Below are 27485 nucleotides of genomic sequence, written 5' to 3'. Positions count from 1 at the left end.
CTAGGAGTGCTGCGCACACTGCTTTCCGCCTGAGAGACTGAAGGGCTGCTTGGGCGGACACAGGCACCTTGACAGAGTCAGCCTTCCAAAAATGTGACCAGACTCGATTTTCCTCTGACTGGGGGGAAGGATACAGTGTTGTCAGGCCTTATGACATTCAGAAATTGCTTCTTTTTTTTTTTTTATCATAGGGGAAGTGGGGAGATGGAGACTAGGGTTGCCAACTGACTCCAGATTTTCAGGGCAGGTTGATCCAGTCCTGGTTTTACCCTACTACAAGCAGGGACTTATTGTGATTTCTCTATTGCATTCCCTAACAAAAGCAAGTCTATAAGTACCTGCATGCAGGTGAGTAAAAGCAGGACTGGATCAACCTGTCCTGAAAATCTGGAGCCAGTTGCCAACTCTAATGGAGACAGATGTAATTTTTCCACCATTTGGGAGGGTGGTGTTATTTTTTATGGGGATGCTGCTCATCAACTTATTTTAATTTCTCTGTGGAACTTGCTTACATTTTTATTACTTCGCATTTTGATCAAAGATTCTGACAGAAGACATAATGGGGTCCATATTCAGCAGCATTTAGCTGGATAACTTGTGAGCGATTTGGCTATGCTGACTTTTAAATATTTCATCCACTTATCCAGCTAACTTTAGCTAGATAACATAGAGGCACTCTGGAGCAGAGTTAAGTTAGCCAAACAAGCTATCCGTCTAATTCCAGTATTCAGTTAGACAACTTATCCATCTAACTCTAGCCGTCATGTAGAGTAGTTCTGGAGTTAGCTGGATAAACTTATTCAGCTAACTTTAAGATAGTTGGAAATATTCCATGGTGCAGCTTCACTGCTGAATATCCTAACAAAATTAGCCAGATAAATTTGTCCAGCTAACTTTGAAAGCCAACAAGTTGCTGAATATTACCGTATAGAGCAATAGCGTCATTATGGTACAAGATGTCCCATTATAAATAGAGATGTGCATTTGTTTTTGCCGAATTGGACAATTTCAACGGAATTGTCCAATTTGGCATGTTTCAGGGAGCCTGAAAAACGATCAGGATTTTCCCGTTTTTTCATGAAAAATCATTTTTTGGGTTAGTGCACGCTAACTCCCATTATTGCGCACTAATAAAAAGTAACAAAAAGTAACAAATCTACCCAAAAAAATGATTTTTCACAAAAAAAAACCCCAAACCACAAAAAACGACATTTCCCATGGCGGACGAAAAACGAAGAACGACACGAACACAAAAAAATGATTCATATCTAATTATAAATATACCACAGGACTCATGGGATTTACAAAGAGAGATAGCAAGGGCATATGGGCAGAAAACCAGCAGATGAGTCTTCATATGGACAGGTTTTATGCAATATTTTAATAATTTTAATAATTTTTTAATGATTTAATATTTTTAATAATTTGATATTTTAGTAATTTGTTCCATGTAACTGTTATGCTTCATTTTATAAGCGCAATGTTCTTTGTAAACCGATATGATGTGCAAACGGCTATCTGTATATAAAAGCCTTTAAATAAATAAATATACTTGGGGCAGAAGAACAGATATTATAGATATAATACACTGCTCAGGAAAAAGACCTGGAAATACAAGTTTTTGGTAAACCAGAAATGAGCACCTACACAAAGTCATGCACTGGTAACCAAGATAGGGTGTGCGTTGCATATTCAGCTGAGGGAAGTGGAGGCAGACCTTTCTTTACATTTTATTTCATACTCATACACTGCCTTTTTCCCCAAAAGGGACATGAAGCAGTTTACAACATTGGTTAAAATACATTATAATTTAAATTTAAAAAATTAAAAATAAAATAAACATCCCTATTACAGACTGCCTCCACCTCCCAACTCTCAATAGGGAGAGAAAAACTAAACAATTGCAATCATAAATACACTCCTTCCCCCAAACTCCTCACAATAATAACAGCAAAAATTTAACGTAACAATCCAATTATATTAAATATTCAAAATACTCATCCCAAGCATCCAGCATCAATCAACTTCACTTTATCCAAGTTAGGAAACATACTGACAAAAAAATAATAAAAATCCCCCATCCTTCCAGAGTTCTTAACCCCCAGCCATCCTGGTTGTTCCCGGAGGAACAAAGGGGCTAGCCCTTTTGGTATACTCTTTGGGAACATCCTGCCCCCAATGGCAAACCTTGACTTGTAGTCCACTGCCGATAATATCATGGGGGAACAGAGTACCTAATGGAGACCAGGTCCAGGCAGGAACACAGGTCACTTCAACTGCAGAGGGGGGCCAGGTTCGAAGTCTCATACTGTCTTGCCTCCAGCAGCTGGAAGGCTATCGTTCTCTTCTTTCCGCAGTGCAGATCCCTCCACCGACTATGGCCTTTCTGAAGTCTCACCCATCCTCAAAGGGATAATAAAAGGATACAAAAGTACATTGACTTATGTATGAAAATCAAAACTACAAGTCTCTGCATGCAATAGGGTAAAACCCAGGACTGGATTACCTTCCTCCAGGTGGCAACCTTAAAACAGGAACAGGAGAATATTTTAAGAGGATGGAAACTTGGAAACAGAATTTGAAAAAGGAACTTAAGCAACGCCATGTTAGTCCAATTGAATGTGGGGAAATGACTCGATGAAGGGAACACAGCTCTGGAAAGTAGACATTGACGTATTGAGTTAGTCCGGTAACGTGAGATTTCACCAGAACATGTATGGTTTCAGGGCAGGATTTAAATGACAGATGCAGTTAGTTTTTTAAACTTTTAAAAATCAAAGAATTTCTTAAGTGAAATATGGATGCAGTCGCTTAAGGTTACCATCCGGCTTCATTTTTTCTGGGCAGGCTCAACCAGTCCTGGTTTTAGCCTTCACTGCAGGTGCACTGCAAGCATGGATTTGTAGTCCTGCTTCTTTTAGTAAAATCAGAACTATGTCTCCATGCATGCAATGGGGCAAAGCCAAGACTGGACCATTTTGATCAACAGAAATTAGGTCATGTCATGATTTTGGAAATCAAAATATGAATGGATCCATTTTTTAAGAATAAAAATAACACATTATGGAAGCCTTTTTTTAATGTTTTCCAACAGTTTGGAAGTTACAAAAACACAAATGAGTCAAACTGAAGCTTTCAGAACAAGCATGACAGGTTTTTCTGCCAAAGATTTCCATTCACACCTGGGCAGCAGGTAACATTTAAGAAGAACAGTACCATCTAGTGGTCCTATGCAGCATAATACCTACATCAGAACGAGAGAGAAAATGAGCTGCCCAGATTACTGTAATAACAATAGAGATAGTGAAGAATCATGCTTCTGGATTCATAAGCATCCAGAGTAGCTCAGGAAGGCTTTGCTTCTTAGCTGCATAACTTCAAGCTGGTCACTTGCTAACAAATTAACAGCTTACCAAGTGTCCATTAAAACATTTTTGGACTTTTGTGGCCAACCCAGAGAGCAGAATACCTGAGCTGAGAATCAAATGCAGGCCCTCCTCAAGGCCATGTACAGAACTTAGCAAACATGAAGCTGAAACAATAATCACCAAGCTCAAAGCAAAACAGAAAGCCCTGGGAAGGATGGATCCTTTTTACTGGCCCCCAGGGTGTTATGACCGTCGGTCACAGACGGCTGCGACCGCTATTACTCACTTCGTGTGCTGCCGCCCTCTCTCCCTTGGGGAAACTCGCGGCTGTGGCTTGCCGCTTCCGATGCACATTGCCTCATTCCAGGACTCCCCAGGGCGGCAAGGACACCGCCGACTGCCATGACTCCTCCAGGCCTTCCTAAGCGTGTGCGCGCACGTGCTACATGGCCCTCCTTTAAGGGCGCCAGGGCGGGAACCTCAGGGGTGTCTCCTCTTGATGACATCACTAGCCCTGGACTCTTAAGCACCACCAGGGCCTGGCTCTAGTCGACTTGACAACGAGTTCCTTCCTTGCTGAATCCTGCTGATCTCTCCTCGGACGCTGTTCCTGTTTCCTGCATCTCCTGGCTTGAGACACTCTCGGGTACCCGCTCCTCGGGGGCCGTGTTCCTGTCTGACTATCCGCTCCTCGGAGGGCCCTGCGCCTCGGACTTTGCTTGTCAGCTCCCCCGCTCCTCGGGGTTGTTTCTGGAACTACTCTGCCTTGTGGAGACTCAGCATTGGTGTACCCCGCTCTGCGGGCCATTGCCTTACATCTGTGACTGTACCGCACTCCCCGCTCCTTGGGCAGCGCATTGTGTATCTCAGTGACTGTACCGCGCTTCCCCGCTCCTCGGGGGTAGTGCCTGGAGTAGTTAAGTGACTATGCCTCGCTTCCTGCTCCTCGGGGTAGCGTCCTGCTTTTACCTCAGAGACTATACCCGCACTCCCCCGCTCCTCGGGGTAGTGCCTGCGTGCATTGCCAGAGACCCCTGGGGCTTCCCCGCTCCTCAGGTAAGTCTACGTCATTCCTCCCATGCTCTCTCCATGGCTCCACCCCCTGGGGTCACTCTCTCAGCACTCCTCCATACCCTGCCTTGCATTCCCCGTTCCTCGGGGCCTGCTCTGCACTTCACCACTAGGAGGACCTATTCTGGCTATTGTACTCACACCACAGTCTCCTGATCTCTCTGTACTTCCTGGGCTGTGCCACCTATTGCTGCAGACCTCCCCTCCCGACGGTGAGGCCCAGTGGGGCTCCTCCCCATGGGCGGTACCACGTCTCACCTCGGGCCAAGGGCCCACTAACTCATGAATCCTAACACAGGGGCACATAGGAAAGAAGAGATGATGATGGACCCTTTTTGCACACGCTCCTTTTTAATTTCTCTCACTCTCTCTCTCTCTCTCTCGATCGCTCCACGGATAGCATAAAATCTGAGTTCCAGGGCTCCCTGTGGAGGAAGAACAATAGTTCCCAGGCCCCTTTTCTTTTTTTGCAATAGCTCAGAACAAATTCTCTCCGCCCCTGTAAACAGCACTAATAACCACCACAGTCTGTTCAGCCACAAAACACACACTGAGAAGCAAGATGGTTTCCAACTTCTTTTACTGATAATTGATATGATGACTGAAAAATATTTAAGCTTTATTTCCTATCCAAATAAATTAAATAAATAATAATATAGTAGACAGATTAGAAGTTGGGCCACATGTTTATTAAAGTAAAGTCTTCAAATTCTTTTGGAAGCACACTTCTTAACATTTGCTTGCCTTTTCTTTTGAGAATTCACACATTATGTAACTTCAGTTTCTCCAATTACTTGGTTTCCCATATTACTCAGATTCCTCAGATTTCCCAGATTGAAGATAGTTCAATCCCCTTTGCAAGCGCCAAGTCTCTACTTTCTCCCTGCTGTGGAGTCCCAATAAGTTATCAGAACATAGTCCCAGTTTTCGTACCTTTCCCAAAGTCTTCTTAAATACTTGAGTTCTCTTATTTAGTACCTGATGGGCACTCTCCTCTCAGTACCTTCTCACTTGAGTCAACAGCATACACAGTTCTTAGGAAAATACCTCCAACTCCTTACCAGTTTATATCTTCTAGTTTCCTTCTCTCTACGTCAATGGCAGGGATCCTCTTTTCTAGCTGAACTCTTCAGCACTCCAGAATTTTTCAAGATGAATGACACCACTCTTCCCGAGGTTTGGTTACTGAGTCCCAGGTACCAAGGGCCATCAGCTCCCAGTGCAACAAAAAGAGTCTCTGAACCTCAAAAGGAGGAAAATCAACCAGAGATAGTCGTAAAATACTTGTTAAAGTTGAAACTCCTCTGCATTGGGTCACTGTCAGGTCCATCCTCTGAAGAAGAGATAGCGCACTGCAGGTCTTCCCTATCCCTTGATTCAGCCTTGAACATAGGGAAGCCCCAATCCACTGCAGCAAGGGGGACCAGTAGGGATGTGCAGAGGGCACCATACGTTGCATTCGGGATTTGTATTCGTCGGGGGCAGATATGTTGCATTTGGCAAGGGGGGCCCCCGATACATACATGCATTAATTTGTATTCATTTCCTGGCTAAAATTGAATTAAGTACATCCCCCCACCCTCCTGACCCCTCCAAGATTTACCAAAACTCTCTGGTGGTCCAGCGGGGTGTCCAGGAGCCATCTCCTGCACTCACACCCTCGGCTGCCGGTATTCAAAATGGCGCTGATAGCTTTTGACCTTCTATGTCACAGGGGCTACTGGTGCCATTGGTCAGCCCCTGTCACATGGTAGGAGCAATGGATGGCCAGCGCCATCTTGTGCTCCTACCATGTGACAGGGGCTGACCAATGGCACCAGTAGCCCCTGTGACATAGTGAGGGCAAAGGCTATCGGCGCCATTTTGATTACTGGCAGCCAACGGACCGAGTGCAGGAGATCGCTCCAGGACCCCCGCTGGACCCCTGCTGGACTTTTGGCAAGTCTTGGGGGACCCTCCTGACCCCCACAAGACTTGCCAAAAGTCCAGCAGGGGTCCAGCGGGGGTCCGTCGGGGGTCCGGGAGCGACCTCCTGCACTCGGGCTGTATGGCCGGGCCCTTCTGAAAATGCACGCAGGGCCCAGCCACACATGTAACCCCCATAATTCATGTGCGCAGGGCTTTTATAATTTATTTGTGAATGTGTGGTGTTCTTGAAAAGTAGCTTAATCAAGAATTATCATGACAGAAGTACTTCCCAAAATATAGGTCATTCCCTATTTTTTCAGCAGATTTGGAGAGAAAGCTTGAGAACCCCACATTTTGGCCTCAAGGTGTTGAGCTGACCTCTCTCGAAAAGAGAAAGGGTTAAGGTCAACAATTACAAAAAGCAATATACTAGTGCTTAAATGTGCTAAAAAAAAAAAAGCTGCTGTTTCTCCTTCATGCTCACAAAATACCGGGGGAAAAATGCTAGGGATGGAAGGATGAAGGATATATTCACTGACTGCTTTCTTCTAGGTTGGATAAAGCAGAGGTTAATCCATTTGAATGTTATTTACTGGAAATGTCATCTTTTGCTCATTCTGTTCTGACCTGAGGAGGACAGTATTAGCTCTCAAAAGCTAGTCATGAAATGTATTATTGTACGTTAGTCCAGTAAAAAAGCTTCACCTTTTATATTTTTTTGTTATTTTGATTTATTAACCTTTATTTCTGTGCTTTTTACTAAATTGTTTGCAAAGTGCAGAAGCTTCAGGGATAGTGAGTTTCCTAGCAACAGCTGATGTGTACTGCATGAGAGAATATGGAGATTTGGTGCAGGGTTGATGCCACTCAAGAAGCACGCCTTTGGCAAGCGTACTGTGTGAGAGTGCATGGAGGTGTGGTTATTGGCTGACTTTTCTCTTACTGGTCGGTCAACTGGCAATCAAATCTCTGAATAAAGGTTGATTGCACTGTGTGGGAATGCATGGAGGTGTGGTCACCAGGTGATGGCCTCGCTGTTTTCTGCAGCTTTATTTACCCTCTGGGTGGGATGAGGGTTCATGATAAGACTTGTTGCATAAGTTGCATTTTTTAAAGACACCACATATTTACGGTGTGCATGTTAGCACTTTACTAAGAACTAAAAAGCCAGGATAGATAATTAAAGCAACCATGAGCAAATGCACGAATCCCCAAATTTAAAAACAAAGACCATGATTACAGATGAAGATCATACAGCCCATCCAAATCTCCTGCTCAACTTTATAGTCCCTTCCTATCCCTCAGAGATCCTCTGTACTTGTCCCGTGTTTTCTTAAATTCTGATGCAATGATCTTCACCACCTCCATAGGGAGACTATTCCATGTATCCACCACCCTTTTTGTAATGAAATATTTCCTTCCATTACACCTAAATCTATCCCCTTTCACCCTCATCCCATGACCCTCCTTCCAAAACCTCGTTTCCATTGAAAAAGGCTCACCTCTTGTGCATTTATTCCTTGGAAGTACTTAAATGTCTCAGACATACTACCCCTTTTCTTCAGGGATTATATGTTTAGATTTTTTAATGTGTCCTCATATGCTTTATGACAAAGACTGTTGACCATTTTAATAGGCACCCTCTGGACTGACTCTATTTAGTTTAAAGTCTTTTGAAGGTGTGGTCTCCAGAATTGTACAAAGTACTCCAAATGAGGTCTCACCCAATACTTTATAGACAGGAAGAATCCTTCTGGCTTTTGCTGTTGCATTATCTACCTGATTGGAAATCCTAAGATTCTCAGACACAATCACCCTCAGCTCCCACTCTTGTATCATGGACAGAACTTCATTCTCTATACTGTATTACTCTCATGAGATTTTGCAACCCAAATGCATAACCCTGAATATTTTAGCATTTAATTTTAGCTGACAAACTCTAGACCAGAGGGAGTACATGCAAATTTATCTCATGCATATTTATGGTGGATATCCTGAAAACCCGACTGGCTGGGTATCTTCCAGGACAGTTTTGGGAAGCAATGCTTTAGACCATTCCTCAAGTTTCACTAGATCTCTCTTTCTTTTTTTCCTCACCTTCCAGGGTATTTACCCTGTTGCAGTTTTGGTATTATCTGCAAAAAGGCAAACCTTTCCCAATAGCAGTTCCTTCTGTTAAAGAGAACCAGACCGAGAACTGATCCCTGCAGCACACTACTGGCAAACCCCCTTTCCTTGGAGTGAACTCTCATTACCTCTACCATTTGTTGCCTCCCACTCAATCAGTTTCTAATCTAATGAATCACTTTAGGACCCATACCAAGGGTGCTCAGTTGGGAACCATGTCAAAGGCCTTGCTGAAATCCAAGTACACGACCTCTGGCTAAAGCTGCCAACTCACCCAGGTCAACCAAACAGGCTGATCCAGTCCTAGTTTTGCCCCATTGCATGCTTAGGGCCAGATATTCGTACCTACGCGCGGGCGTAGATTTGTGCGCGCAACCTGGCTCTCACAAATCTATGCCCGATTTTATAACATGCGCACTTGTGCATCTTGAGCGCGCTGAGCCCTAGGGGAGCCCCGATGGCTTTCCCCGTTCCCTCCGAGGCCGCTCCAATATCGGAGCGGCTTCAGAGGGAACTTTCCGCCCGCCCCCCCCCTTCCTTCCCCTATCTAACCCGCCCCCCAGCCCTACCTAAATCCCCCACCTACATTTATTTATTTATTTATGCTTGCCTCTGGGCAGGTGTAGGTTGCACGCTCCGGCCAAGTGCCGGCGTGCAATCCCCGGGCCCAGCGGCAGTGGAGAGGCCTCTGGCCATGCCCATGCCCCACCCGCCAATTTTTTCAAGCCCCGGGACTTACACGGGTCCCGGGGCTTGCGTGCATTGCTGAACCTATGCAAAATAGGCTCGGTGCACGCAGGAGCGGGGTTACACTTGTAATATACACTTGTAACCCTTTTAAAATCTGCCCCTTACAGTTGTAATTCTGCCCAAGGAAAATCAATGGGACAATCAGAACTACTATTCCATGCATGCAACAAGGCTAAAAATAGGACTGGATCAACCTGTTTGGCTGACATGCAGTGAGTTAGAAACCCTACTATCCCCAATCTAACTCTCTAGTCACCCACTCAAAGGAATGGATTATATTTCATATGTAGTAATGTTATGGTAGTGTGTCCTCTTTTTTTTTTAACCCTTGTTTTGTTTTTCTTTGTTTTGGTTTTTCAATGTAGCCACAAGCCTCTGGACCAGCCCCACCTCAGATCTTTTTAATCTCTGGAATGCAAAAATAGCAAGAAATATTTGGGTTTTGCCATACCAGATTATCATAAAAGGATACTGACCTCATAATTTGAAAGAGAAATTCACAGCATACAGAAGTCTCTCCAACAACACCATGCCCACAGAGAAGCCCACAAAATTTGATTCACCCAAGTACATGAGCATTTTTTATTCACTTTGGGTAGTCCTTGGATCTTAATAAATTAACTTATTCTCAAGTTAATTTATTAAAGTTGGTGTTAGTTTCTTCAGATAGCTGCTGTAAACAGCCATGATTGTTAACCAGAACAACAGTATACAAATGAAATAAATATATATATAAATAGTTCAAACTGGAGCTAGAGTTGCCAATTTTTTTCACAAACCTTAAAACCTTACCTTAAATATCTACAAGGTTTCCATGCAAAACTTGAGGACCAGGATGGGGGTGGAGGATCCTCACAGAACCTAAGATACCAGGGAAGAGGGCTGCTTTTGGTTGAACTACCTCATAGCCCGATTGATGCCACTGCTTCTTGCTCCCTTGCCTATATGAGGAAATGATAGAACTGTGCAGATAGTGAAAGAAATAACAGGAGCATCAGACAGGGCATGTCGTCATCTCACTTCCCAGCATCCTCCTCTCTTTCATTCCCCTCTTTGCCTTCCACTCAGATCAGAATCTCCTGACCCTCTTTCTCTACCTTCACCTTCTGTCCCACATGCTCCGAGCCCCGCTGTTTCCACTCCACCCTCTGCCCAGCATCCTCATAAACCCCTCTTCCTCCCCCTTACCCTTCCCTTACCCTTTGTCCAGTATCCTCCTGACTCCTTCATTTTCTCTCCACCCCCCTGTTGAACAGGACTGCACAGAGACACTGGTATGTCCCCCATCAACCAGAGGTTTTATTTATTTATTTGAAACACTTAGACTCCGCCTATTTTGACTCTGTCATAGTGGGTGGATTACAATTGAAAACATGTAAAACAAAAACATTAAAACAATGGACAAATAAACAAATTAAAATAGCCATTACAGATCTACTAGCTACTCCATAAACTGCTGAAATGCCTCCTTAAACAAAATGGTTCAGAAGTCTGTGGAAGGGGGCACATAATTCATTTCAAATATACTAAATGAGAGCATGGGTAAGTAAATTGTGGATGTTTTGGGCTTCTTTCCCTTAATTTGTATTTAAATAATAGTGCAAGCATGCTTAAAGCAATTCCTTTGCCCTATTCAAAATGTTGATGATTTTACACATCAGGAAAGGAACAATGGGGCACAAGCAAATTGCAATGTGATTCTGGGTGGAGGATGGCCTACAAGGGATAAAAGATGTTCTTCAGTTTTCTAGATGTAACGCCCCCTTGACCACTTACCTCTCAGGGTGTTCCTGGGTCCCTAGGGCAGACTCTGTCGATCCTCACATTCTTGGCACCTGGCGCCTCCACCTGGGGAAGAAGGTGTTAGTGGGTGAGATTTCCCTCCCTTCACCCCAGGAAAACAAATGCGACTGTGAACAAGGCTGGCAGTATGTACAATATGTAGAGGTTTATTAGACTATACAAGTTTATACATTTCTACATGACTATGTACATTGCTAATAGGATTTCAAGCAGCACACTTGTCTACTCATGGTTAGTAGTCTCAGTCTATACAACTATATATATTTCTACAAGGTAGCAAGAACATTTAATATTTGGCATTTTGGGGTTGTTGGCCCCCACAGTATATCACTCTATAGAATAGAAGGGACCTCTTGCGTTCCCGCTTACTCAGATATTATTATTATCCTCCACCTTTATCCCAAATCTCACTCATGTGAAAGTGGGCAGTGTTGGCCTGGGGTGGGGGGGGGGGGGGGGGTCCATTGTATCTAAGCCATCACCTTCTGTTCCTCTGCTCTGTGGGTCCCCACCCTACTGGGGACTCAACTCTGCTTCCCAGACTGCTGCTGTCCTTCTGTTCTTCTCCCCTGGTAGGAAGGTTTTCCATGGCTTGCATTTATAGCTGTTTTAGAGTTCAGTGGCTCTGGCCCTCTACATGCAGCTTTCAGCTTTACTAAGTCATGTGCTGTTACCTAGCTTGGCTTTTGATTTATCTGACCCTGTATGGATCATCTCCCAGCCAAAAGACCAAGCTGAAGCTAGAACTATGAGACAAGAGCATACTCACAACCTTCTATCCTCCTTGGTCATCCCCCTGTTGTCCGGGATCTCTGTACCCACGTGTCTGAATACCCTTGTTTTTCAGGGTGAAAATCTGTTTGCTTCCTAGGCTGTTTTCCAGTACATTTCTCTCATAAATCCCTTCCCCAGTCATGGTTCTGTAATTTAGGAGTTTGAATCCTCTGATATTTAGTGATATTTCCTACAAATGTTCCAGCAGAAGTTTAATGGGCTGGGATATGCAAATCTCCTCTCTGAATATCTGACTAATCTATTCAATAGTCAGTTATGTACCTTCACACTAAGGGGTCTGATGACCTTTTCAATTTCATTCTGTGTTTTCTGGGCTGGCAGCTTATGTTACACAGCTGCATTGTCCTCCCCTTTTTTTTTCTCCTACAGTTCACTTAAATGATAGCAAGTTCAAACCGCCGTCTCTTGTGTGTGTGTGGGGGAGGGGGGTTCATAGAAAAATGCAGGGGCCTCTAAGACAAGTTTTTTGCACAGAGAGTGTGAGTATTTTATTTGCCTGTCAAAGTAATAAAGGTCTTTCTGCTGAACATTTATTTGAGCCCTGAATTCACGTGGATCCAACCTTCTTTTTTTATTGACTATCAAACTAGAAGCCAAACTTCAAGTTAATGTAAAACTAATTTTATTAAAATACTGGCTGAAGGTTAACTACTACTGTCTGGTACTGTAACTAAAGCTTATTAAAAAAAATCAGCTATAACTTCAGACCAGTTTTTTGAATATTTGACCCATTCCTAGCATTTGTGGGTCCCCAGCAGAGGCAGATTGGGCCCACCACCACCCCTAGGCACAGACTCTGTGTAGTGTGCCTCAGGGAGTGGGCCTTGGACCAATCTTTTCAATATTTTCGTTGGCAACATTGCAGAAGAATTGTTGAGAAAGGTTTGTCTTTTTGCAGATGATACCCAAATCTGCAATATGGTAATTGCCAGGTTCTTGTGGTCTGGTTTTGGCCTCTGTTGGAAACAGGATGCTGGGCTTGATGGACCCTTGGTCTGACCCTGCATGGCAATTTCTTATGTTCTTATGTAGACAGCCAAGAAGGTGTGGAAACTGTGAAGAGGGGTCTAGTGTCTAGCAGCTAAGATTTAATGTTAAAAACTGCAGGTATGCAATTAGGATGTAAAACCCCAAGGGAAAGGTATTGTATTGGAGGTGAAATGCTTCTAAGCACAAAAGAAGAACAGAATCTGATGACTTTAAGGTGGCCAAACAGTTGGATAAAGCGATAGCAAAAGAAAATAGAATCTTGGCTGCATAGGGAGAGGAAAGTTCAACAAAAAAAAGGAAGTGATATTGCCCTTGTATAGGTTCCTGGTGAGACCTCACTTGGAATAATGTGTACAGTTCTGGAGACCGCACCTTCAAAAGGATATAAACCAGTTGGAGTCTGTCCAGAAGGTGGCTACTAAATGGTCAGTAGTCTCTGTTCTAAAGCATATGTACATTAGTGATGTGCAAAGCCCGATCCTTTTGGTTCAGGCTTCGTTTTCAACCACCACAGGAAATATCGTATTTCCTACAGTTCGGGCCCTTGAAATACGGGGGGACCCGAATTTCGGATTAGTGAGCACTAACTCCCGTTAGTGTGTGCTAACATTTTAACATTGACATCCCTAATGTGCATAGACTTAAAGATCTAAACATGTATACCCTAAAGGAAAGGTGATAGGAGAGACATTTAAATATCTACAAGGTTTCCATGCAAAACAAGCAAGCCTCTTTCAAAGGAAAGGAGGCTCTAGAATGAGTGATCATGGGATGAACATAAAAGGGAGTAGACTCAGGAGTAATCTAAGGAAATATTTTTTTTTATAGAGAGGGTGGTGGATGCATGGAGCAAAGTAGTGCATGGAAGTAGTGGAGACAAAAACTGTATTTGAATTCAAGAAACATAGGATAAATACAGGGGATCTCTGAGGGAGTGATGGGAATTGTAAAGCTAAATTATTTGGGTGGATGCTTAGATTAGATAGGCCATTCAATCTTTTTCTGCCATCACGTTTCTGTGTTTCTATGATCACTGCTGGACCTGAGATTAGGACGGACCATTGGCTCCAGATTTTCAGATTGATCCAGACCTGGTTTTACCATACTGCATGCAGGAACTTGTAGTATTTTCTTAAGGCAGGTAAGCCAGAACTACAAATTCCTGCATGCAGTGAGGTAAAACCAGGAATGGATCAACCTGTCCTGAAAAACTGGAGCCAGTTGGTAACCCTACCTGAGGTCAGGGGGCCAGGATTAGTGGTGGAAGCAGAGGCAGCAGTAGGGATACTTTGAAGGTCCAGGATAAGATTATGAGGAGATGGGGGGGAAGGAAATTTACTGTCCCTTGCGCCTTCAAAAAATTGTGTCACTCTAGGCACAGTCCTTGTAGGCCTGTGTATAAATACAGGCCTGGTCCTGTTTAGCACTGCTTCCATGAACGTTCATTCACTCCTCACAGAGGCGTTTGTTCTGCAAACAGCCAGCCATGAATTACATAAGATATCAGGCAGTGATAATACCTGGTGAATATTGCCGCAGCCAGAGAATCCAGCATTAGCTCTAGAATTAGAGTATCACCGGCATTTCTGAGCCCAGAGCAATATTTTTAATGGCACTGAAGTGGGTAAAAATCTGTAAATCAACTATCTGAAAACTGCCCTACGTCAGTGCTGTTAAAAGTGAATGTGCTGTTCCACAGCCCTTATAATTTTAGCTGCCTTTATAGGTATTCCCAGGGTGTTTAAGACATGCATTGATGGCATTTTCAAACCTACACATGCGCTTTACCAGCAAAATTCTACCTGCACATAAGAACATAATATGTTACACTAGACTGACACATATTCATCCATCCTACAAATATACAATAAGAAAATGCCATACTGGGTCAGACCAAGGGTCCATCAAGGCCAGCATCCTGTTTCCAACAGTGGCCAATCCAGGCCATAAGAACCTGGCAAGTACCCAAAAACTAAGTCTATTCCATGTTATCATTGCTAATGGCAGTGGCTATTCTCTAAGTGAACTTAATAGCAGGTAATGGACTTCTCCTCCAAGAACTTATCCAATACTTTTTTAAACACAGTTATACTAACTGCACTAACCACATCCTCTGGCAACAAATTTCAGAGTTTAATTGTGCGTTGAGTGAAAAAGAACTTTCTCCGATTAGATTTAAATGTGCCACACGCTAACTTCATGGAGTGCCCCCTAGTCTTTCTATTATCCGAAAGAGTAAATAACCGATTCACATCTACCCGTTCTAGACCTCTCATGATTTTAAACATCTCTATCATATCCCCCCTTAGCCGTCTCTTCTCCAAGCTGAAAAGTCCTAACCTCTTTAGTCTTTCCTCATAGGGGAAACAGTAGTTACAAGGGTGCACAGGTATGTTGGACCCGCAGCAAGTTCTGAAGTTTTCACTTTGAAACTTGGGACAACGTCTATGGATGAAAAAGTGCTCACGGGCTTTATCCCAAAATGGGCCCTTTGAAATTTGCCCCCTCATTGTCATTAGCATTTCACCTATTCAGTAAAATTGAAAGTACAGTGGGGGCAAACTTAACAAAGCTTAGCTAGGCACAAGTCGGGTAAAAATGAGAGACACCTGTGAAGCTGACAGGAGCTATGATGTGAATGCTTCTGCTGTGGTCCCCAGAATTACTCTGAGACCAACCTCTCATCTTATCCAGGCCGCCTTAGCTGGGATTTCAACCAGTGGTGAAAGGCTCCATAATGCCGAAATCACTCCTCTTAGCCATCTGGTCCTTGCTACATGTGTGCAGCATGACCGAATCTGCATAAGTTATCCTTTTATTGGATAAAAGTATGTTAGTAGTTTCATAATACACCTGCTTTTTGTTGGAGTAAAAAGAGGCAACGCCAGGGTGTAACTTTAGAAGGGTTGAAAACTACTCACTATATTAAAGTTTCAAAAAATACATGCATGTAGCAGAGGTGTGTACTTTGCTCCACTGTTTCAGATGGTGTACACATGTGTAATTTTAGCTGCTTAATAAGCCATATGTCAGATGGAGTCTAAACCTAAATAAATCTCATAGGTGAGAAGGACCACACGGTCTGGAACACTAAGCTATGGTGAAATGTGCACTGGGGACATGTTGCCCCAAACTATGTTTTGTCAGGCATCATAACATAAGAAGTTGCCATACTGGGTCAGACCGAGAGTCCATCCTGTTTCCAACAATGGCCAATCCAGGATTGCAAATACCCAAACATTAAATAGATCCCATGCTACTAATGGTGCATCTATTACTAATGGTGCATCTATTAGTGCATCTATTATTACTAATTAGTGCATGCTACTAATGGAACATCACACCTGTTCTCAACCAACTACAATGGCTCACAATTGAGAAAAGAATCGAATTCAAAGTCCTCTCAATACTTCAGAAAGCAATTTACAAAGCAGACTACACTGCACTTGATGACATCATACATATCCATTATTCTCTACGCACAACAAGAACAACTAGTAAACTACAACTAGTGATTCCATCACTTCCACATGCCAAACTCTCTTCCACCAGAAACAGAGCCATTTCCATCATCGGCCCAAAGTTATAGAATTCATTACCTCAGTACCTCACCATTCAAGAAAACCCAAAATCTTTTTAAAAAGACCTAAAAGCCTGGCTACTCAGCCAATCTCATAATGACAGCACGCACAATGATCTCAAAACATAATACCATAGCCTACCATAGCCTCCTAACATTCAATCTCCCCCTTTGACAATTTATCCTGCTTCCTAACTACAGATGTCTCCTATTATGTTTGAACTCAGTTTTTTCAGTGTACCTAACCTTTGGTATATCTTGTTTTGTTTATACTAATATTATATGACAGTTCTCAGCTTGTTAAATGTAAATTTTTAAAATTTTTAATGTAACAGGTTGTTATAATTGTAAACCGGAGTGAAGGCAACTCTGCTATACCTCGGTATATAAAGAAAATGCTAAATAAATAAATAAATAAATAAATAAATAATGCCGGTAATAAGCAGTGGCTATTCCCTAAGTCAACTTGATTAATAGCAGCAAATGGACTTCTCCTCCAAAAACATATCCAAACCTTTTTTAAAACCAGCTACACTAAGGGGCGGATTTTCAGAGCCCTGCTCGCGTAAATCCGCCCAAAACCGGGCGGATTTACGCGAGCAGGGCCCTGCGCGCCGGGAAGCCTATTTTACATAGGCCTCCCGGCGCGCGCAGAGCCCCGGGACTCGCGTAAGTCCCGGGGTTCTCGGAGGGGGGCGTGTCGGGGGGCGGGCCCGGTCGTCGCGGCGTTCCGGGGGCGTGTCGGCAGCGTTTTGGGGGCGGGTACGGGGGCGTGGCCACGGCCCGGGGGCGTGGCCACGCCCTCCGTACCTGCCCCCAGGTCGCGGCCCGGCGCGCAGCAGGCCCGCTGGCGCGCAGGGATTTACGTCTCCCTCCGGGAGGCGTAAATCCCCCGACAAAGGTAAGGGGGGGGTGTAGACAGGGCCGGGTGGGTGGGTTAGGTAGGGGAAGGGAGGGTAAGGTGAGGGGAGGGCAAAGGAAAGTTCCCTCCGAGGCCGCTCCGATTTCGGAGCGGCCTTGGAGGGAACGGGGGGAGGCAGCGCGGCTCGGCGCGCGCAGGCTATACAAAATCGATAGCCTTGCGCGCGCCGATCCAGGATTTTAGTGGATACGCGCGGCTCCGCGCGTATCTACTAAAATCCAGCGTACTTTTGCTTGAGTCTGATGCGCAAGCAAAAGTAGGCTGATCGCGCTTCTTTTAAAATCTACCCCTAACTGCCTTAACCACATGATCTGGTTCCAGAGCTTAATTGTGCATTGAGTGAAAAAGAATTTTCTCCAGTTTGTTTTAAATGTGCTACTTGCTAAGTTCACATAATGTGCATTTTATCTGAATTCAATTTTAGCTCATGTGGACTACACATCTCTATGCAGCAAGCATGGCTGATACTACATGTAGCAAGTGTTAGGCTTGCTGCCCGCAGGAGGCCCGCGGCGTAGCCCTCTCACCTTCCCAGATGGACCTCAGCACTCAGTTCTCCGTCGATGGCGGCAGTCGGCCACCGGCTCTGACCTCGGGCCCCCACCAGAGTCCCTAGTCCTGCCCGAGACCTCCAGCCAGGATTCCTACTCTAAGCAGGCCTCTCCACTTGCTCAGCGAAGAGTCGCCGACGCCTTGTCCCCTCCTAGCACCTTGTCCTCTCCTAGGTGCGCGCGCGCGCAACTCTGATGCTTTTAAAGGGCCCGCGGAGGGAATCTGGCTGTGGATCCGGACACTGACGTCATCACTCTCAGCATACTTAAGCTCAGGCAGTGCTCCTAAGCGTTGCCTTTGCAACAGGTCTCCACGGTTCCCTGTTGATTGAGTGCTCTTTGCTTCCAGAGATTCGTCTCAGCCCTGCGTTCCTGATTCCTCGTTGTTCCTGGTTCCTGTCTCTTCGTTCCTACCTTGCTCCTTGCTTCGGATTGACTTCACGGACTTTGAATTTGCTTTGCCTGACTCTGCCTTGTGATTATCTCCAAGCTTGACCTCCAAGCCTGTGATTATCTCCAAGCCTGACCTTGCCTGCCTTCTCTAAGCATGACGTCTGCTACGTCTGACCTCGCCTGCCTTTTCCAAGCCTGACCTCTGCTACGTCTGACCTTGTCTGCCTTCTCTGTGCCTTGACCATTGCTACGTCTGACCTTGCCTGCCTTCTCCATGCCTTGACCATTGCTAGGCCTGACCACACCTGCTTTCTCCGTGCCTTGACCATTGCTACGCCTGCCTTCTCCGTGCCTTGACCATTGCTACACCTGATCACGCCTGCCTTCTCCGTGCCCTGACCATTGCTAAGGATAACCTTGCTATAGACTCTTTCTTGTCCAGAGTTCTACGTTGCTCACCACAGCTTCCATTGGCCGGCAGCTTCCATCCAAGCTCGACAGTGATGCCTCTGCCTCTATCTTCTGGATGTGGACTTTCAAGGCTTCGGCCTTTCTTTGCTCAAGCACCTTCAGTCACTCCTAGTTCCTTGGTGCTTGGATTCCAGTTCTGCAACCCGTCTTGGATAGACTTACGCCACCTGCTGGCTGCTGTCTCTGGGCTGAACCGTCTACCTTCATTATCCTATCTCGAGGCCCGCCTAAGTCCTGCTGACCCCGGCACCCAAAGGTTCAACCCAAGGGGAACGTGGGCTGATATTAGGGATGTGCAGAGGGGCGCCATACGTTGCATTTGGGATACGTATTCGTCGGGGGGCAGATACGTTGCATATGTCCTTATGGCGCCCAGATATGGTTATACGTCTAAATCTATTCGTTACCCGGCTAAAATTAAATGTACTAGAACCTCCCACCCTCCTGACCCCCCAAGACTTACCAAAACTCCCTGGTGGTCCAGCGGGGGGTCCGGGAATCATACCCTGCACTCACACACCCTCGGTACCAGTATCAAAATGGCGCCGATAGCCTTTGACATACTATGTCACAGGGGCTACCGGTGCCATTGGTCAGCCCCTGTCACATGGCCATCGGCGCCATCTTGTGCTCATACCATGTGACAGGAGCTGACCAATGGCACCGGTAGCCCCTGTAACATAGTAAGGGCAAGGCTATCGGCGCCATTTTGATTCCTGGCATCCGACAGCATGAATGCAGGATATCGCTCCCGGACCCCCGCTGGACCCCCAGGGACTTTTTGCCAGCTTGGGGGGGCCTCTTGACCCCCACAAGACTTGCCAAAAGTCCAGCGGGGGTCCGGGAGTGACCTCCTGCACTCGGGCCGTATTGCCAATATTCAAAATGGCGTCGGCACTACCTTTGCCCTCACTATGTCACGGGGCTGACTGTCGGCCCCTGTGACATAGTAAGGGCAAAGGTAGCGCCGGCGCCATTTTGAGAACTGGCAGCCGCTAGCCTTTGCCCTCACTATGTCACAGGGGCCGACCATCAGCCCTGTGACATAGTGAGGGCAAAGGTAGCGCCAGCGCCATTTTGAATGCTGGCAATAAGGCCCGAGTGCAGGAGGTCGCTCCCGGACCCCCGTTGGACTTTTGACAAGTCTTGTGGGGGTCAGGAGGCCCCCCCAAGCTGGCCAAAAGTCCCTGGGGGTCCAGCGGGGGTCCGGGAGCGATCTCCTGCACTTGTGCCGTCTGGTGCCAGGAATCAAAATGGCGCCGATAGCCTTGCCCTTACTATGTCACAGGGACTACCGGTGCCATGGGTCAGCCCCTGTCACATGGTAGGAGCACAAGATGGCGCTGATGGCCATGTGACAGGGGCTGACCCATGGCACCGGTAGCCCCTGTGACATAGTAAGGGCAAGGCTATCGGTGCCATTTTGATACTGGTACCGAGGGTGTGTGAGTGCAGGGTATGATTCCAGGACCCCCGCTGGATCACCAGGGAGTTTTGGTAAGTCTTGGGGGGGGGGGGATCAGGAGGGTGGGGGGTTGTTTAAATTGGCGGCCAAATAATTCGGCGAAAATTCATTGTATTTGTGGGGAATTGCGATACGTTTCGCTTCCCAATGAATACAACGAAAAGTGCAATATACGTTGCGGATCACCAATACGGCGAAAACGAATGCACACCCCTAGCTGATATAGGTGAAGCTCCAGTGGCCTCTAGCTTCAGCCCATTCCACCTGCTGACGGTGGGGACCTGTGGACCCTTGCCTACGGGTTGCATCAATCCCACCTCAGCCCAACAGCAAGAAAAAATCAAGCTACTCCCATGAGCACCGTAAATGTCATTTTATATGTTTATGATCAAAATTTCAGAGTAGATCATTATTATGGCATGGCCTTGGTGCTCCATATATGTTGAAAACTATAAAAAAAAAAGTCATACATGGTCAATAGCAGATTGAAACAAATGTTGGCTGCACATCCTCAGAAACAAATATAGTCCTGGTTCCCCAAAACTGGGAAGCAGGACATGAGTGTGGCATCATCAACTTTTGCAAAATTGGATTGCTTATATTAAAAGAGTATTTTAAAATAACTGAATAATAATAATGCATACACAAAAAAATTAACTCGGCACTTTGTGTCGTAGTTATTTATGCAAGTTTTTAATGTGGTCAGTAGTGGAATACAAGTAGAAATAAATTTAAAACAATCGATTAAGAAAGAGTTTGATTTAGAAAAAAACATTTACTGTCTCTGTATAGATATTTAACAGGGAATTTAAGATTATACCTGGATACTTTGTTTGTTTTAATTGCAAACCACTTTGATGTAATATTTTATGGAAAAGTGGTATAATAAACAAGCATTCTTAATCCTGGATTTTATAAATGTTCCTTAACATGCGGTCCTTTTATAACACTTTACAATATCAGTAATTAGTAGAGATGTGCATCGTTTTTTGTGTTCATGTCGTTCTTCGTTTTTCGGCCACCATGGAAAATGTCGGGCTTTTTCGGTTCGGGTCTTTTTTTTCCACGAAAAATCGATTTTTAGTTAGTGCGCGCTAACTCCCCGTTAGCACGCACTAACAAAAACCGTTAGATTTTGTTACTTTTTGTTAGTTTTTGTTAGTGCACGCTAACGGGAGTTAGCGCGCACTGACTCCCGTTAGTGCGCATTAATCGGAAAAACGAATTTTTGCGAAAAAACGGGAAAATCCTGATTTTTTTCAGGCTCCCTGAAACATGCCGAATTGGACAATTTCGTTGCAATTTTCCAATTCGGCAAAAACGAATGCACATCTCTAGTAATTAGTGTTGAGATTCTATCTTGTTGATGTGTGAAAATTACTTTGATTCAGTTGTTATTAACCTTTTAACAAAAAATAATATATAAAAAAAGGAAAGGAAAGGATAGACCACTTATTGCCATGATTCTGGGAGGTCGCGTGACTACTTCTCTCTGTATTCATCTCCACAATCTCCAATTGCTTGCATCAGATCCGAGGATCTCTTCAGTACAGACTCAATTTTATTGATGTCATCTGGTGTAAGGCGGATATCAAAGCTCTTGAGATTTTCTTTGATGTGTTCTGCTCCTGGTATGCCAAGACGGCAACCTATGATCACTCCCCCAACTGCTGGCATATCCAGGATGTACTTGGTGGCGACATTGGCAATTGTACAAGTGTGCACCTTGGCAATGGAATTCAGGGTCTGCAGCAGCTCCTGGAAGAGGTTCCATCCTCCCCAAGCATCAATCATCTTCTTGTATTTGTCCAGAGATGCTGTGTTCAGTTCTTCTGACCCTCTTGGTTCTTTTGCACCCAGATATTTCTCACTAATCAGACCTCCACCTGTAGTTAAAATGAAACAAACAAAACAATCTCAGCTATTTTTTTGTTATTTTGACTGTGTTTATAATACACACACTTAGGTCAGAGGGACAGTATGCAGCAAGTAGAAAAATACATTATCTGAAGCTAGACTATCCTAGAATAAACTATTGCACAACTGGTTTCATACCTACATATAAACTGTGGTGTCATCAATATTCAAGAGTCTATTCCATTTTAAGGAAACAGGTGAGTCAGCATTATGAAAACTGAAATAGTATTTTAAAATCTTGTATGGTGGAATTCAACCATGAAGATATGCTCTGAGAAAAAATATGATTCCTCCTGTTAGAATACAACATGCATGAGTTTCAACCCATTATTAAGTCACATGTTTTGGATAATTTAATAGTCTAATTTAATATTTTATTCTTTATTTCTCTAATATATTTTTCTTTCTCTCTGCTGTTTTGAATGTGTTCTTGTGGGTAGCAGGAATGTTCTATTTCTGCAGGTTCTTACTCTGACTTGTGTGTTGTGGTATTATATAGCTAGTTATTATTGTAAAATCCTTCTATGCTTTAAAGAGAGGAACACAGGACCCTACCTAGCAGACATTCCAGGTGTGGTATAAACAGTTGCTGAAGGCTGCACAGCTTACCTGGCTCCTGTTTGGGCTATGTTTAACAGTCTAAATTAATATAATTGTATTCTTTATTTCTCCAATATATTTTGCTTTCTCTCTGCTGTTTGGAATCTGTACTGATCTGGAGAACTGTGTTCAATTCTGGAGTCCGTATTTCAAAACAGATAGAGACAGGATGGGAGGCGGTCCAGAGAAGGGCAACCAGAATGGTGTGGAGTCTGTATTGGAAGATCTATGAGGAGAAGCTGAAGGACCTGAATGTGTATACTCTGGAAGAGAGGAGGTGCAGAGGAGATGTGATAAAGACCTTCAGTTTAATGATGCACAAACTTTGAACCTTTTCCATTGGAAAGAAAACAATAGAAATAGGGGTCACGAAATGAAACTCCAGGGGGGACAACTCAGAACTAATGTCCGGAAATATTTCTTCATGGAGAGCATGGTGGATGTCTGGAATGCCCTTCTGGAGGAGGTGATGAAGACGAAAACACTCAAAGAATTCAAAGGGGCATGGGATAAACACTGTGGGGTAGATTTTCAAAGAGTTACGCGTAAGCGTCCATGTGCGAGCACTACCCGGCGAGGACCCATGGATATGCGATTTTATAACATGCGAGCGCTGATGCGCGCATGTTATAAAACACCAGGTCAGCGTGTGCAAAAGGGGGGGGGGGGTCTAATTTTGCAAAATCGTGCCGCAACGCATTGGGGCCTTCCCCAGTTCCCTCCCAGTCCGCTCCAATTAAGGAGCGGACTGGGAGGGAACTTCCAAACCCCCTATCCTAACCTCCCTTCCCCTTCCTACCTTCCCCCATCCCTATCCTAACTAACCCTAATTTTTTTTGTTTTACCTTTTGCTCCTGCAAAGGAGCAGGAGCAAGCTGCATGTGCCCGGTACAGCGGCAAATGGCCGCTGTACCGGGCACCTCTAGCCCCGCCCCCGGACCGCCCCATTTTAAAGCCCCAGCACTTACACGTGTCCCGGGGTGTATGTGCGTGGTCGGGCCCATTTTAAAATTGGCCTAGTGCACCTAAGGCCTGGCCATGCACGTAAACCCCAGGATTTATGCGTGCCAGGGTTTTAAAATCTACCCCAGTGGATCTCTAAAAGGCTAGAGGTCAGAAATGAAGAAATGCGAGTAGGGGGTAACTTGCTGCTGCAGCAGTTACTACCCTTAGCAGAAGGCATGGAGATTATTACACTCAACCAATAAGCTTTGATACTTTTAATGCAACTGCAACATCGCTCCCAGCTTTGACGGCAGGGGGGGGGGAAAGGGGAATTGGATTCAGAAAACAACTGAGGATCCAGAGTTCTATGGTCTGGGACACTGGATATGTAGACATAAGGGGGAAAAGCATAGGACTGCTTCTACAGCCTAGATCCTAGATCTAAGGGAAATGAAGAAAGCATACAGGAGGGTAACTTGCTTTTGTGGCAGTTACTACCCTTAGCATAAGGCATGGAGATTACTCCCGTCTATCAGTAAGCCTTGATGCTTTTAATGCAACTGCAACATTGCTCCCCACTTTGGCAGGGGGAAAAGTGGAATTGGATTCGGACAACAACCAAAAGGGCCCCGACTTCTATGCTCTGAGGTACTGATATTCAGGCATAAGGGAAAAAGCACAGGAATGCTTCTATGGCCAAATCCGTAAACAAAGCACGTCAAGCAGTACCTTCTGAATTTTCAAGAAAGATCATCACACAGTAAAAATAATGTTGCTAGCTGAAATTTTTATGGGTTAACATAAAGCTTGGGATAATTGCACGGAGTGGCAGTTACAATCTTAAGAGAAACAAGGAAGTAGCCTGCACAGAGTGGCAGTTTCTACAAAGGAAAGCTTGCTGGGCAGACTGGATGGACCATTTGGTCTTTTTCTGCCAACATTACTATATTACTATATGTTACATGGTCTTTCTGCTCCTGAACAATGGACATGACTGGGAGGTAATTGGAATCAGATGTGAACCTTAAGTTGTACAGTTGACCACTGCAAGATCGAGAAAAGTCACTTGATGATCAAAGTCATGGATTTCAGAAATACAGATTTTGTTAAAATGGGGCAGTACCTTGAGGAAGAGCTAGAAGACTGGGAGGAGATGGGAGAAGTGGGACAACAGGAGGCTAAATTAAAAGAAGCTATAACAAAGGCAGCAAATCTTTATGTAAGAAGAGTGAATAATAGTAAGAGGAAAAGGAAATCAATATGGTTCTTTAAAGAGGTGGCCGAATAAACAAAGGAAAAAAACAACAGCGCTCAAAAAATACAAAAGAACACATAAAGAGGCACACAGAGAAGAATATATGGTGAAGCTGAAAGAGACAAGAAAAGAAATCAGGACAACAAAATCTCTAGTGGAAGAAAGGATCACCAAAGAGGTAAAGGAAGGTGACAAAATATTTAGCAGATATTATCAGAGAAAGGAAGAAGACCAGAGGAGGCACTGAAAGACTGAAAGGAGACAAGGGTCATTGTGTGGAGAAAGTTAAGGAAAAAGCAGAAACATTTAACAAACATTTCATTTTGGTGTTCACTAAAGAAGACCTTGGGGAAGGACTATTACAGGTTGGTAAGAGCATGGATGGGAGCAGGGTAGATACCACTTCATTTACAGAAGAGAATGCTTAGGTGAAACTAGTGAAACTAGAAGTAGACAAGGCCATGGGGCTAGATGAGGTACATCCCAGGATCCTGAAGGAGCTCAGAGAGGTGCTGGTGGATCCACTGAAAGACCTGTTCAATAGATCCTTGGAAACAGGAATGGTGAATATAAGACAAACCATACTGGGTCAGACCAAGGGTCTATCAAGCCCGGCATCCTGTTTCCAACATTGGACAATTGAAATCACAAGAACTTGGCAAATACCCAAACATTAAATAGATCCCAAGCTACTATTCCTTATTGATTAATAGCAGTTTATGGATTTCTCCTTTAGGAACTTATCCTAACCATTTTTAAACCCAGTTATACTAACTGCCATAACTTCATCCTCTGGCAATGAATTCCAAAGCTTAATTATGCATTGAGTGAAAAAGAATTTTCTCCAATTTGTTCTAAATGAGCTACTTGCTAACTTCATGGAGTGCCCTCTAGTCCTTTTATTGTCTGAGAGAGTAAATAACCATTTCACATTTACCTGTTCAAATCCTTTCATGATTTTGTAGACCTCTATCATATCCCCCCTCAGATGTCTCTTCTCCAAGTTTGGGAGACTGGACAAGAGTTTCACAAAAATGCTAGCAGGGAAGAGCCTGGAAACTACAGCGGTGGTAAAACTAATTGAGACAAAAGTCTGATGTGCACAAACAGGGAAAGAGACCTTGGGATGATAGTGCCTGATGATCTGAAAGTGGTGAAGCAATGTGACAAGTTGGTAGCTAAGGCCAGAGGGACACTGGGTTACATAGAGAAAGGCATATCCAGCAGAAAAAAGGACCTGATAGTGCTCCTGTATAGATCCTTGGTAAGGCCTCATCTGCAGTACGTGTTCAGTTTTAGAGACTGTAGCTCAAAAGATAGAGAGAGGGTGGAAGCGGTCCAGAGAAAGGCAACCAAAATGCTAAAAGATCTACATCAAAAGAATTATGAGATGAGATTGAGGACCTAAATATGAATACAGTGGAGGAGAGGAGAGGGGGCAATATGATACAGGTTTTTAAATACCTGAAAGTTATTAATAATGTACAATAATCAAACCTTGGGGGGAGGACGAGTCAAGATCAATGTCAGGAAGTATTTCTTCACGGAAAGGGTGGTGGATGCATTGAATACCCTCCCAGTGAGCACAAGATCATGGGATAAACACAGAGGATTCCTAGTGGCTAAATAATGGAGACTAAGAAAAGGGTAGCCAGTGTTGACTGGAGTAATTTGCACAGAGCAACAATTATCCTAAGAATAAAATATAAAACAAAAAAACTTGCTGGGCAACTGGATGGACCACTTGTGTCTTTTTGACATTTACTATGTTACTATGTAGAAATAGTGAATGGGTTGCACATCCCCACATATACCTTGGTCCTGCTCAAATGCTGTCTTTTCATGTGACCACAGATAGGAGCTATAATCATAATATCAGTGCAGGATTATCAACCTTTTGCCAAATGTGTTAGATACTAGAGTTTGAAACTCCCCCAAAGATCTGGCAACAAGATATAGCAAACTTTGTAGGTTGCAATTCCTGTAATTAGATTGACCAAAGAGATGCTTTAGCACAAGAGCTTTCAATATTACACAGGTCCAATCTTCATATCTGAAGATCTGAGAGGTTTCAAAGGCTGTCGGACTACAACGATTAAAGGTATTGCAGCCTACAAAGACTCCTGTAGAGAACCGTATGAGCTGACTGGGCTCCTACTAAGAGGAATGTCCCAATGTCATAGGGAGAACCAGAGTAGTAGTATTGTGGGTTTTAGCTCCCCCATGTGGAAGACTGGAATGGTGGAATCCCCAGACTATAAAACCCAGTGCCACCATTTTAAGGGTATGGATATTGTGTTATCCCTTTCAGGAGGTAGGATGTCTCTATGCCTGCTCCTGTTTTTGGTTGTTTTCCTGGGGAAAGGACTCTTGAGTTTCTAAGGTTGAAGTTTAGGTATGGACAAGAGGAAAGGGTACCTATTTGCCCTTTTTGAAAAAGGTCATTTTTGCCTTTTTGAGTTTGGGTGAAGGAAGTTTTTCCATCCTTCCTTCCTCCTTTTTTGTTTCCTGTTTTCATGAACTTTATTTTTCCAATCTGAGTTCTTATGTTCTTATTATCGCCATTAGTGAGCA

At 44.3% G+C, this 27485-nt stretch overlaps 1 protein-coding gene across 1 annotated transcript in view; it reads right to left on the bottom strand.

Moving 5' to 3' along the window:
* Positions 1-21414: 21414 nt before the first annotated feature.
* Positions 21415-27485, bottom strand: part of LOC115091055 (1-deoxyxylulose-5-phosphate synthase YajO-like) — a 28166-nt gene continuing 22095 nt past the window's right edge. Inside the window, exon 6 of the mRNA XM_029600870.1 lies at positions 21415-22080. Coding sequence (XP_029456730.1) covers positions 21677-22080 — 404 coding nt within the window. The 3' untranslated portion in view covers positions 21415-21676. The remainder of the gene's footprint in view (positions 22081-27485) is intronic.

This window comes from Rhinatrema bivittatum, chromosome 4, assembly GCF_901001135.1.
Source record: "Rhinatrema bivittatum chromosome 4, aRhiBiv1.1, whole genome shotgun sequence".
In the NCBI taxonomy this organism is placed as follows: Eukaryota; Metazoa; Chordata; class Amphibia; order Gymnophiona; family Rhinatrematidae; genus Rhinatrema; species Rhinatrema bivittatum.
The sequence above is the reverse complement of the archived record's forward strand: the minus strand, read 5'-3'. Positions and strand labels throughout refer to the sequence as shown.